The 12,153-nt window shown below is 47.8% G+C and overlaps 3 protein-coding genes across 3 annotated transcripts; 1 reads left to right on the top strand and 2 right to left on the bottom strand.

Moving 5' to 3' along the window:
* Positions 1-357: 357 nt before the first annotated feature.
* LOC108114919 (heat shock protein 75 kDa, mitochondrial) lies at positions 358-2,746 on the bottom strand. Its single transcript, XM_017226106.2, has 3 exons — positions 2,524-2,746; positions 685-2,452; positions 358-623 (listed from the first exon to the last, which is right to left on the bottom strand). Exons 1-3 carry the CDS (start codon positions 2,654-2,656, stop codon positions 449-451), a joined length of 2,076 nt encoding a protein of 691 aa, XP_017081595.2. The 5' UTR covers positions 2,657-2,746; the 3' UTR covers positions 358-448.
* A 265-nt stretch (positions 2,747-3,011) lies between these two features.
* LOC108114910 (AT-rich interactive domain-containing protein 2) lies at positions 3,012-8,682 on the top strand. The gene is made up of 4 exons (XM_017226089.2): positions 3,012-3,399; positions 3,463-4,478; positions 4,540-7,358; positions 7,596-8,682. Exons 1-4 carry the CDS (start codon positions 3,158-3,160, stop codon positions 8,604-8,606), a joined length of 5,088 nt encoding a protein of 1,695 aa, XP_017081578.2. The 5' UTR covers positions 3,012-3,157; the 3' UTR covers positions 8,607-8,682.
* A 157-nt stretch (positions 8,683-8,839) lies between these two features.
* On the bottom strand, positions 8,840-11,464 carry LOC108114911 (flavin-containing monooxygenase 5). Its single transcript, XM_017226090.2, has 6 exons — positions 11,264-11,464; positions 11,036-11,198; positions 10,790-10,979; positions 10,472-10,643; positions 9,315-9,853; positions 8,840-9,232 (listed from the first exon to the last, which is right to left on the bottom strand). Exons 1-6 carry the CDS (start codon positions 11,310-11,312, stop codon positions 9,053-9,055), a joined length of 1,293 nt encoding a protein of 430 aa, XP_017081579.2. The 5' UTR covers positions 11,313-11,464; the 3' UTR covers positions 8,840-9,052.
* Positions 11,465-12,153: the final 689 nt, after the last annotated feature.

Raw genomic sequence — 12,153 nt, 5'->3', positions numbered from 1 at the left:
ATAATTAATAAAAAAAGTGTTCGTGTTAAATATTTCAATCAAAAAAAGAAAATGCAATACATTTAATGTTCTACGTACAATAATTATGTATTAAATTTACTTAAATGAGGTTATTGCACTTGATAAATCTCTTTTTGGCCGAAGATCTTGAGTTTTAAACCCACAATTAATTAAAAACATATCCCCAAATAAATTTCTACTGCTGGTGATGATATTTACTAGTCGTCCAATAAGTTTTTCAGTGGGTTTATCAATAACGTTGATAGCACTTTTTAGGCACGATCCTTTAAGGGTATTAGAATTGTCAGTAACCTTTTAAAAGACCGTACATAGAAGATCATTGACTTCCAGTTTCAGTTAAAACTATTTCAACATATTTAATTTCGTTAAATATACAAATTAATATTAGATAGTCGGTAAATTAACACATTGTATATGGAGGTCCCTTCTAGTACTTCTCCAGAGCTCGCGAAAGCAGTGTGTTCATGTTGGTTAACAGCATGCGGGGATCTTCGGCCAGGCCAGCGCCCACCATGGCATTTGCGAACAGCTGCTTGGCAATAAGTTGGGCCAGCTCCGTATCGCTTTCGCGCAACTTGTTAAGCTTCTTGATTATGGGATGCCTTTAAAAATAATAAGTTAATATCAATATGCAATCAATGCTAGGATACTGTCACTACTCACTTAGGGTTGATCTCAAGCTCTGGCTGAAGAAGGGCAAATCGGTTCTCTTCAGGAATCTGGTGACTTTGGGTACGGATAAAGTGTCGAGCGGCAGCCATCTCTTCTACAGTTATGACACAGGGGTGGCTGTCCAGGCGGGTCGTGGCCTTTACCTTGATTACTTGACCCTTTAGCTCCCCCTCAAGCCAAGGAATCAAAGCATCCAGTTCGGAGCGCAGAAGGCTGCCCTCGCCAAAGTCGGTGGCCGCTGCTGTCTCCTTGGACTCTTCGCGCATCTCCTTTTCTACGGATACCAGGTTCTTAGTTTTGAACTTGCGCAGTTGCATGAGCACCAGCTCGTCGTAGGGCTCATAACAAAAGAGCACCAGCTCGTTGCGCTTTTTTAGACTCTCGTAATAGGGAGAAGACTCGGCCAGAACGCGATTAGGAGCCGCCAGGTAGTAAATATTATGTTGCTCTGCGGGAACGGCGTTGCAGTATTCCTCTAGGGACATGCGGCCACTGGAGTCGGGGGATTTGGAAGACTCAAACCGCAGCAGCTTCGCAATTTCCTCCTTCTCAGTTGGATCGTTGGAAGTCACGATTCCCTCTTTTAGGAAGAGGCCGTAGTCGCGGTAGAAGGCGTCGTACTCATCTGGTTGTTTCTTAGAGCGCTCCTGCAGGAAACGGATTACGCGAGTGGAAATCACACTAGATAGTTTTCGGATAAGGCTGCTGTTCTGGAGCAGCTCGCGGCTCAGGTTAAGTGGAATGTCCTCAGAGTCGACAACGCCCTTCACGAAGCGTAGCCACTTGGGCAGCAGGTGCTCTGTCTTCGACTGAATAAGTACCTTTCGTGTGTACAAAGCAACGCCGGTGTTTCCGTCCCGGGACATCTCGAACAATCCCGGCTTGCCCTCGGGGAAGTAGAGAAGCGCGTGAATGCTCAACGGCACGTCGGCGTTGTAGTGAAGCGTGAATCGTGGAACATCAAAGCTGTTGCTGATGAAGCGGTAGAAGTCATGGTGCTGCTCCTTGCTGATGCTTTGCGGCTCAAGCAGCCAAAGCGGCTTGATTTCATTGGCCTGTTTTCCGTTCAGCAAGATCGGTGAACCCACGAAATTGCTGTACTTCTTGATCACAGCCTCGATCCGCTCCTCGTCTGCATACTCTCGGCAGTCGGTCTTCAAATGCAGAACGATGCGCGTGCCCAGCTCAACATCTGGCACTTCTTCGATCTCATAGGAGCCGCTACCATCCGTGGACCAACGCAGTCCAGGGGCATTGGGCGTAGCCGCCCTGGTGAACACCTCAACTTTGTTGGCCACGATGAAGGAAGAGTAGAAGCCCACGCCAAACTGACCAATGATATTGGAGGACGCTTCAGAGGTGGCTGCCTGCTCATTGCCTTTCATCTGCTCCAGGAACTGCTTCGATCCGCTGCGGGCGATGGTGCCCAGATTGCTGACCAGCTCATCCTTGGTCATGCCGATGCCCGTATCCTGAATGATTAGTTGCATTAGTGGCTTGTCGGTGGTAATGCGAATCTCCAGCGGTCGGTCCTTGCCAGACAGATTCTCTCCCCCAGCACTCAGCGAGGTGTACCGAAACTTCTCCAGGGCATCGCTGGCATTAGAGATCAGCTCGCGCACGAAGACCTCGTGGTCGGAGTATAGAGAACGGGCTACGATGTCCAGTAACTGGCGGGTCTCAGCCTGGAACTCGTGCTTGTCGACTACGGACTCGGAAGACTTCTTGGTCTCCGTAGAGAAACGACAAAGGGAAAGGGCTGAAAATGGTGCAATGGATGTTATGTAAACTAAGTATTCCCTTGAGATGATAGCATATCCAGACATTTACCGGCCGGCGATCGCTGCGATCCCAGGGCGAGATTAAGAGCAGCTGGGGCGGACCGGTGGCTTTGCCTTATCCCTTGGGAAAAGCGGCTGAAGCGGCAAGCCCGGCCTAGCACTCCTATCGCTCGGACAGACATCTTGTTTATCCTTGTTTCTTATGTTTTAGCCAACTAAAATGTTATCCAACTAGAAGTTTGTTCCAGCGCACATGTATGCAGCAATGTCGCCACTGAACCAATCGATTGCAAATTATCGATATCACTTATGAATTTATTAAAATAAATAAACACATTAAACACTAATTTATATTTATTTTTTAACGTAAGATATCAAAAAATAAAAAAAATATGAAATCATTAATTGCTTAGCTTCTCGATGCTTATTATTATTACCAGCAATGGAATACACAACACAGCTGTCGTTTATTGTTATAAAAACATCGATATGCCATATCGATATCAGAGACAATAGTTAACAACCCTGTTCTAGAATGCAACTCTGCTGTAGCGCGTCCGCGTCGCGTTGTAATTTTTGTTGAGTTTTTAAACTAATTATAATTTGAATTCGCGTGTCTTAATAATTAGATTACCATGTTTTAAGTGTTCCACATCCAAGCAAAAAGACGAATAGATCAGAAAATGAGTGCCTCAACCATCGACAATGTGCGGGTTCTGCTGCAGTCGCTCCCCGCTGCCGGGGTGAACAGCGGCTCTCAGCCGGTTGATCAGCAGACGCCGGGAAAGATGGCACTCTCAATTACGCCGCTGCGCGCCAGAAATTCCAGCCAGCTACAGGTCCTCGCAGAGAAGATCGAGGAGAAGCCAGCGTCGCCTCCGGAGGAGTTCTGGCGGGATCTGCAGCAGTTCCACGAGCGACGGGGGTGAGTTTACTAATGATCCCCTTTCCTATTTGACCCTGACCCACTTTTCCGCTGACCAAACAGCACACCATTGACGCAACCGGCCAGGATCAGCGGCAAGCAGGTCGACTTGTACAAGTTGTACAACGAGGTCACAGAACGAGGAGGCTTCAACAAGGTAAACATGAGAGACGAGTGGGACGAGGTGTACAGCACTATGGAGACTCTGCGGGAGCGCTGCGTCAACGGCACAGCGGGCATTAAGCACATCTATAGACGCTATCTGGACAAGTACGAGCGCCTTAATTTTTTCGGTGAGGATCCGGATAAGATGGAGGCACTGGAGGCAGCCATAGAGAACGCGGAAATGGGCGGTGGACGTTCCCGGTCGCGGTTTTTGGCGGGTGCTGGCGGAGGCCTGGGAAGCATCTTTGGCTCGGCGCATTCCACTCTGCCGGCAGTGCCAATGGCCTACAACCAGCGTCAACACTCTGTGAATGCGGAGCGACGACGACAGTACAAGATGTCCACGCAGCTGCACCGACACAGCAGCTACGAGAAGCTTCTGCTGTCCCTGCTCTCACCGCTGCCCAATGAGCAGGACTTTGCCATTAATGTGTGCACCTTGATGGCCAACGAGGCGCGGCACACCTTGCAGCTGTCCGAGTGCCCCAAACTGCTTGACGTGCTTCTTGCTCACCTGGGCGTCTATGCAGACTTCACGATGCGCCAGCTTTTCCAGCACAGCTACGCTGAGGTACGACACCATTCGCAACTTAGTTTTTGGCGCGACCTTCTTCACGACAGGCCACAGATCCTGGAGCTTTACACGGATGAACAGGTATGGTTGGACAATGGTCTGATTAGCAAGGAGGATAGGGAGAACTCTGCCGGTCGAAGTGAACTGTTGGCGGCCTGCGACGAGTTGGACTTCCTTAACCTGCGACGCAGCAATGGTACAGATGAGCGCATGGGGCACCGCGTGCTCCAGATCGTACAGCTAGTGCGAGCACTCAGTTTCCACCAGGAAAACCACGCGCTCCTGGCATCTAATCGCACTTTATGGCGTTATTTGGTAATGGGTGCGAACGTGCGATGGAGTAAGTAACAAAGTACAACAATTATTTACTATTAGCAATTAAAAATGTTTTTTTTCGGTAGGCAACATCCACATCCAGGCTCTTGAGACAGCTGGGAACCTGGCCCAACAGTTTGAGCTGCTCGATCCCACCACTGACGAGCTGTCGCGAAATCTTCTGGCCACTCTCTGTGAGGGTGTTGACTCAAACGACCGGGCTGTAATCATTAGCTGTCTGGAGATACTCTACAAGCTGTGCGGCCGCGAAGGGAATTCCCAGCATATCAATCGTTGCCTTGGCTTGGACTTTTATCAACGTGCTATGTTGCTTCTCTCACTCACGGACGTTATGATGATTATCTTTACTCTGGAAGCAATATATGCGCTTAGTTCTCTTGGCGCGCGACCCTGCTCGATGCTTATGCAAGTGCGAGGCCTAGTGGACCAGCTAGTGGCCCTGATCACCGTGGAGGCACAGTCATATGGTGCAGACGGTTGCATACTAATGAGGGTAGTGGAGGTTGTGCCGGGCAACATGATCGCATCGCTTGCTCAGAACATGCCCGCCATGCAGGCTCCCGTAGCGGACCCCTCCATTACTACGCTTCCATCATCCTTACAAGTGGCCGTTAAGCCGCCAGCAGTTTTGCCCACGCCGACACCCGCCCAGACCCAGGTGCTTCTTCCCCAGGGGGACCAGCACCCTTTGGTTACGGTACCAATTCCCGGCTTACCAATGCCTAGTCTGCCACAGGTTAATTTTCCAGTACCCAGTCTGCCGCAAGTGCAATTGCCCCCAATCGCTGCGACTGTAACCCTCCCCACTCTGCCCTCTGCGACTCAGAGTTTTACCCACGAGGACGAACAGTATGCTCTGGCATGGCTGGGAGCTACATATGAGCGAGCCATCGGCAGCGATTTACGAGTGGAGCAGGCGGAGTTGTACAGAATCTACTTGTCACATTGCCAGAAAGCGGGCAAGCTTTCTGTTGTCAATCACATGCAATTCCCTCGCCTGGTTCGACTTATATTTAACCAATCGGTGGGACCCGTGATTGTGCGTCAACAAGACGGAACAGAGCTGCCCGGGACTTACTATGTGGGCATTCGCATGCGAGCCCAGCCGCTAACAATGCAACAAAGGACCGCCCCCAGCAATGCCCCTGTTAAAAAGGAGACTGCCATATTGCCCAAGCCACCGCCATGTGATCCTGTTCAATCGGAGTTGGCATCTGAGGAATCGATTTCGTCTGCTGTAACACCACCTCCAAGCTCATCGTTGATCAAAAGCCTTTTGGCTAACAAGGTCACAGAGCGCCAACAGAAGCAGAAGGCGCAGTCCCTGACTACACAGCCGCCAGCCCTAGTAGCCACCACTTCTTCGGCCACAAATGCAACTCAACCAATAAAGGTAACTTCTACAGCTATCAGCGCCTTTGTGAACAACCCATTGATGCAGCACACGCCAGTAAAGGTTGGCCAGACCACCATAAAGCCGTTGCACCCTCAGATGACCATTGAAAAGAAACCAATTACGGACTCTGCTCCGCCGCCCCTTGCACCGTTGAGTGGTGCAAACGTGGTGACCAAAGACGCAAGTGGTCGCACCCTCATTATTGCAGCGGCCGCTGCCAAACGTAAATTAACAATCGACGAAGAACAAAACAAGCGTCTGGCCTTAGACGCCGCCGCCAGTAGTTCCAGTTCAAATTCATCATCTGTCGGTAAGGATGAGGCACAAGTGACTCCGTCAAAGAATGCTGCAAATCTGTATGCGGATCTTGCAGCCTCTATTTTGGAGGACGAGGACTTAGACGATGTTCCACCGCTGGCAAAATCAAGTCAGGAGCAGCCTCAACAGCAATCGCAACAGCAACAGCAGCTCCAACTTATTCCGGCCAAAGTGCAACCGACCCAGCGGCAGCTGGTCTTCCCAAGTGTCGTTTCTCCAGCACCGCCTCCGCAACTCAAGCTGGCGACGACGGCCACCATCAAGACGGATCAGGGCCTGCAGACTGTGCCGGTGATACTCCAGCCCAAAACTACGATGGATGCGGCACCAGCGCCTCAGACGCAATATGTTCTGGCCACGAACCAGCAAGGCCAAACATATTTGGTGGCCCAGCAAACGCAGCCGACGATTCCACCATCAACCCAGTCCGCTCCACCCACTTTGCTAGTGACGCAAACACCTCAGCAACAGACCAAAACTATAATCATCCTGCAGCAGCCAGGAGGTGTCTCCGCCACTAATGTAGCGGGCACACAGAAAATGATAATGACAACCGCTCAGGGCCAACAGGTTCTGGTCACCACCACAACAGCTCCGCAGCTGGCCCAGCCACGTAGTGCTACGCCCCAGCAGCAAATTTTTATTGCCCCCCAGCGACCGGTACCAGCGTTGGGCGCTGGCCAAATGTCTCCTTCACTGCTGTCTCAGCTTAACCAGATCCCGGCCACCATCAAACTACACCAACCTCAACCACAACCACAGCTCGTTTCGCCACAATTAGCACCACAGCAACGGCTAGTGGCCACTAAGTCAGGCGCTGCATTGCCCATTCCTCAACTCCAGCAGCACCAATCCATCATTCAGCAGCACATAATTTCCGGACCCTCTACTCCAACTTCCACAGGAGCCGGTCCTGTTCCAGGCGAAAAGAGGCAGGTGATCCTGGGCGGAATTAAGGAGACCACACTCATCACCCAGACCCCCGTCACGGCTGCTCCCCTGCAACAGAGCCAGCTTAACTCGCAGACAATCATCACGACTCAGCCGCCAACCAGCACCTCTACTATTGGAGGCCTGCCTCTGCAGCAGCAGCAGCACATGCGATCCGCTTTGGACCAACAGCAGCAGCATCATCCCTCTATCATTCAACAGAAGATCACCATGCCGGCAGTAAGTTGGGATAAGGGTGAAAGCAATGGGATTTAGTCAATATGTGGAAAGATATAAAGATAATTATGGCCTTACAAATCTTACGGTGATACCCCACTTTCATCTATTTTATTCTGGTGAAAATATAATTTTGCATTGTTTACGCTTAGTTGTGCAAAGAGTTAGAACATAACATATCATATTTTATGAATAATATAATAATTGTTATTAATAACCAAAATTTAAAACTGTTTTTAGATCTCGGAACCGACTAAGCCTAAGGTAGCTGCAGTTTCAGTGACGGGAACTTCCCCGAGTACGGCGATCCTTGCTAAGAAGCCGCTACAGCCGCAGCCTGCTCAAGTGTCGAGCCTGAAGCCATCTGGAACTCAGGCGGTGGTGGTAACGCCTTCGGGAACATGTGACTCAACGGAAGGCAGCAAAGTGATTGTGACACCAAGCACCGAAACGAAGCCAGCGGAGCATCAAGTGGTCGCTCAGGCAACAGTCGCATCAACAGTTGTTACCACTGCTCCTAGCAGCAGTGCTTTGGTAGTCAGTCAAAGCGTATATGCGGCACCTACATCAAATGGCAGTTCCACGCCTTCTGCAATGCCCGTCGACGCGAACTGGTTGTACATTTGCGACTGGCGCAACTGTCCCCGCAAGAAATTTAAATCTCTCAACGAGCTTAAGTACCACGTGTGCAATGTTCACTGTCCGGATCACCTGGACTCTGACGCCGATATTTACTGCCAATGGGGCAGTGGGCCGACCTTCTGTGACAACAGGGCTCGAAAACGATACTCACTCATGACGCATTTGATCGACCGACATCTGACAACGGAGAATCTGCGCGCCAGTGTGCAACGGCGCTTGGCCACCGGTATTCACAATGTGGCGCCCACGCAGCCACCAGTTACCATAGTGCGCAATGAAGGTCACGCTCAACGGCTAGCGGGAGGCCCTTCTGGTGCATCTTCAGGTCCTGCTCCAGCGGCTCCAGTTGTGGGCAGCGCTGCGATGCAAGCCATGAACCGGCACACGTCGGAATACACAAACTCTAAGGAGCTGTTGGACGAAAACGAGGGTCCTGTCACCAAGAGCATTCGACTAACGGCAGCGCTCATTATACGCAACCTTGTCACCTACTCGTCTACGGCCAAGCGTTCTCTGAAGCGCTATGAGCCACACCTGGCCAATGTGGCCTTAAGCAATGTTGAGGCCAGCGGAGTTCTCTCCCACATCATGTATGAACTGAGCCAGTAACCGATACAACATACACCATCATCGAAATTTATTAAACTTACCTGTAATAACGACACTACAAAATGTGAAAAATTAACCTTTTTGTTTAAATGATGTTTTGTAGTTATAACTTTACACCAAAGAATGGTTAGATTTGCTAATCTGGGTTCAATAATTTTACTGTCTGCTAACTATTCTCACAAATGTTTAAACCATATGAACCAAAATTAGTTTGCAAATAACGATCACATATCGATGTTACAAACAGGTTTTGTTTAATCGTTTAAAATCTTATTTTGATTAGAATATACTTATCAAGTATGTTTAACACATAACTAACGCCTTAGTTTGAATATTGGACCTCAACCTAGTGTCAAAAGGTCATGTAAAAACTTAGGTCACATAAAGAAACGATTCCTATCCCCTAACATATGGTATGGTAATAGTATGGGGTCTAACCTGTGAAATCACACGATAGCCTTTCCATTCTTTAAAAAGTTGTCATCGTCCACAATTGTATAGCGGTTGCTCCTGTACGTGTCCAGTTCAAAGATGTACTTTTTGCCGCAGTCCTTCATCAGCTTATGAATAACTGGCTTGATATTCTCAATGCCCGCGATCCTGGCCAGTTCATTGTAGTAAACAAACTAAAATACGAGTTTTTAGTAAAAATAAAAAGAAATTTCCTTTTATAGTTCCGGATATAGGAATCAACTATTGAATATTCACCTGTCGTTCACCCATCTGGTGTGCTTTTTTATGGTTGTGGACGCCGCAGCCCCATCGCTCTCCAATCTCCTGCTCGAGCTCAGCAAGCATCTGCTCACGCGAGGGGAACTCCCTCTGACCCGTAAAAAACTTAAGGGTGAAGCGCACTTGCATGTCGAAAATGTGAGTTGGGATCACATTAAAGGGCAGCCCCACGAACGCCATAGTCGGGTGATTGATGTTGATGCAGTGCTTCCATAGTGGCTGGACGAAGTTGTCTATCACCTGGATACCCACATCGGTACTGAGACAAGGGAAAGTGTACTTGTAACCGGTGCAGAACATTACATGGTCGAAGCTCTCCGTGCTACCGTCCGTAAAGACGGCTCCATCCTTGGTAAACCGCTTCACGTCCGGCTTCTGTGTGACATTGCCCATAAAAGCTGTGTTGGGAGTGGTGGGGAGGTGGTGGCTGAGGTACACCGTTTTGGCGGCCACACGAACATGGTTGGTGATGTCCATTCCGCTGGGACCAGCTCCAATGATCAGAACACTCTCGTCTGTAAGAATAAGGTGAACAGTATTTATTGCTCTGAACAGTATTTTTTTGCATAAGCAGAGAAACTTTAATAATTAATTTATTCTGATTTTGTGTCTATTGTAAATATTTCCAAATTTCATGTATGTATAAATTGCTTTTTCAAAATGGGGAAAATATGTTTGAAATATTGAAAAACATATTTTCATATTATCTAGAACTTTATTCTATATGTATTAAAAATTTGTAATTCGGGTATCAAACTTTTTTAAGTTTTAATTTGAAAGTAGATGTTTGCTGAATCGTCCCTAAAAACGAAAGGTTTTAATAAATATGATACGAAAAAACCCAACTATTGTATCATAAAGGAAATGGGATCACCCGGTAAGTTAGCGTCGGGAGATCAACCAAAGTGTTCGCTATCACTGAAATAACACGTGCAACGCTCGGTATAAATTGGCACAACACTTGTTATTATTATGTCACTCGGCCGTCAACAATATTATCTGTTGTCGACGGTGCTCCAATTATTTATGGGGAATAACAGAAGTGGGACTCTGGCCAAATTGCGGTGGTTGTTAAGTCCATAGCGTTGGCCAGACTAACTTTAGAATACAGACTACAAGTCTTCTTATCTCACCCTTAAACTTATCTGCCTTGCGGTAAAGGTGGCTGTGCATCTTCTTGCCCTTGAACAGGTCTATTCCCTCGATATTCGGTATATCCGGCTCAGTGTAGTGCCCGTTACAGACGTACACGAAGTCGTAGTAGACAGGGTCGCAAGTATCCGTGTTGTGGTCCCAGACATAGACCTGAAATGATGGGAGGAGAGAAACAGTAATATCAATCAGTATTTCATCAGTCATATTGTAAGATCCGTATGGGCGGTGAAAAACAAGTCGATGTGTGATTGGGACACCAAAAAACTGGTTCGAAAATACGTGACGTCGCTACCAACCTCCCAGTCATCCAAGCGAGGACGCACTCTTATCACTTCGTGCTGCAGCTTTATGTGAGGCTTCAGCTTAAAGTGTTCCGCATAGGAGCGCAAAAATTCCAGCACCTGATTGGAAGTGATGAAGGATTCGTCGATTTCATCGGGGTAAGAGTAGTCCGGATAGCCCATGACCTCCTTGGGTAAATTGGTGCTGAAACCAAGTTACAAGTTACATCTTCCTAGATCAATGATCACTACATCGCCTACCGTAAGCCCTCGTACATACTGCTGTGTACCTCGTCGTACTCATCCTTCGGCATTTCTTCGGAGAAAATCCATGTCCCCCCGATTTCGGTTCCCCGTTCATAGGCCACCGCATTTAGGCCCGCCTCCAGGGAGTTCTTCAGGGCGCACAGACCCGCTGTTCCAGCTAAATAGAAATCCAGATATGGCTACTAAAATCTTCCACCTTCACTGAGAAGCTATGCACATTACCTCCTATTACGCAAACGCGACGCTTTTGGTCCACTGAAGTTTTCATCATTTTGAGCTTCCCAAATGGCTTTGGGGAATCTGAATTTTTTGTCTCTTAAGCACGTCGCTTTGCGTCTACGACTGACCAACGACTAACCGAGGGGCTCGAGCACCCACAGATATATTAGACCCGGGAATGCGTCGCGATGTGCGCTACAGTCGAATGTACGTGGTTGATTACAAATATAGTTATACTGATAAGTTGATTTCCACACGGTAGTATAAGGAATATGTGAGCAGAGTATCTTTATGGAAAAAAGGGACTTCATAAGGCGGCTTCATCCGCCTTCCATGCCTTATCATCTGCGGTTGCCGGTGACATAACAGCGACGGTAGCGATGGCATCGGCCGTTCTGTAAGCGTCTGGAACTCGCCGTCAACCAATCGGAATTACAGTGAAACCTCACATGAATCCAATCCTATTTAGTCACAAGATGATGTACAAGTATGTATTTCTTTGGATGTTCCCTATATTAGTATATGGACAATTTGGCAATAGATATGTATAATAAATCAAAATAATAATTATAATACACATTAAGATTTCTGAAATATTTAATAAATGTCATTTATATATCAATATACATATGATTGGTTATAATAATTGGAGTACCATGAGTTCTGCCACAAATTTACTTATTTAAGCATTTTTTAAGACTACAAAATACACCGATAAGACGTTTGCTTTTATACCCGTTACTCGTAGAGTAAAAGGGTATATTAGATTCGTTGACAAGTATGTAACATTCAGAAGGAAGCGTTTCCGAACCTATATACTATATATATTGTTGATCAGGATCAATAGCGAAGTCGATTGAGCCATGTCCGCTTGTCCGTATGAACGCTGAGAT

The sequence above is a fragment of the Drosophila eugracilis genome, unplaced genomic scaffold (assembly GCF_018153835.1).
Source record: "Drosophila eugracilis isolate 14026-0451.02 unplaced genomic scaffold, ASM1815383v1 contig_90, whole genome shotgun sequence".
In the NCBI taxonomy this organism is placed as follows: domain Eukaryota; kingdom Metazoa; phylum Arthropoda; class Insecta; order Diptera; family Drosophilidae; genus Drosophila; species Drosophila eugracilis.
Note: the sequence above shows the minus strand (reverse complement) of the source record. Positions and strands in the feature narration are given on the sequence as shown.

Coding starts and splice junctions, on each gene's coding strand:
- LOC108114919 (XM_017226106.2), bottom strand. CDS start 2,656: ATGTCTGTCCGAGCGATAGGAGTGCTAGGCCGGGCTTGCCGCTTCAGC. Junction 2,453..2,523: donor ATCGCAGCGATCGCCGGCCG/GTAAATGTCTGG, acceptor CACCATTTTCAG/CCCTTTCCCTTTGTCGTTTC. Junction 624..684: donor GAGCTTGAGATCAACCCTAA/GTGAGTAGTGAC, acceptor TTATTTTTAAAG/GCATCCCATAATCAAGAAGC.
- LOC108114910 (XM_017226089.2), top strand. CDS start 3,158: ATGAGTGCCTCAACCATCGACAATGTGCGGGTTCTGCTGCAGTCGCTC. Junction 3,400..3,462: donor CAGTTCCACGAGCGACGGGG/GTGAGTTTACTA, acceptor CTGACCAAACAG/CACACCATTGACGCAACCGG. Junction 4,479..4,539: donor GGGTGCGAACGTGCGATGGA/GTAAGTAACAAA, acceptor TTTTTTCGGTAG/GCAACATCCACATCCAGGCT.
- LOC108114911 (XM_017226090.2), bottom strand. CDS start 11,312: ATGATGAAAACTTCAGTGGACCAAAAGCGTCGCGTTTGCGTAATAGGA. Junction 10,644..10,789: donor CTCGCTTGGATGACTGGGAG/GTTGGTAGCGAC, acceptor CCATCATTTCAG/GTCTATGTCTGGGACCACAA. Junction 9,854..10,471: donor CAAGGCAGATAAGTTTAAGG/GTGAGATAAGAA, acceptor TTATTCTTACAG/ACGAGAGTGTTCTGATCATT.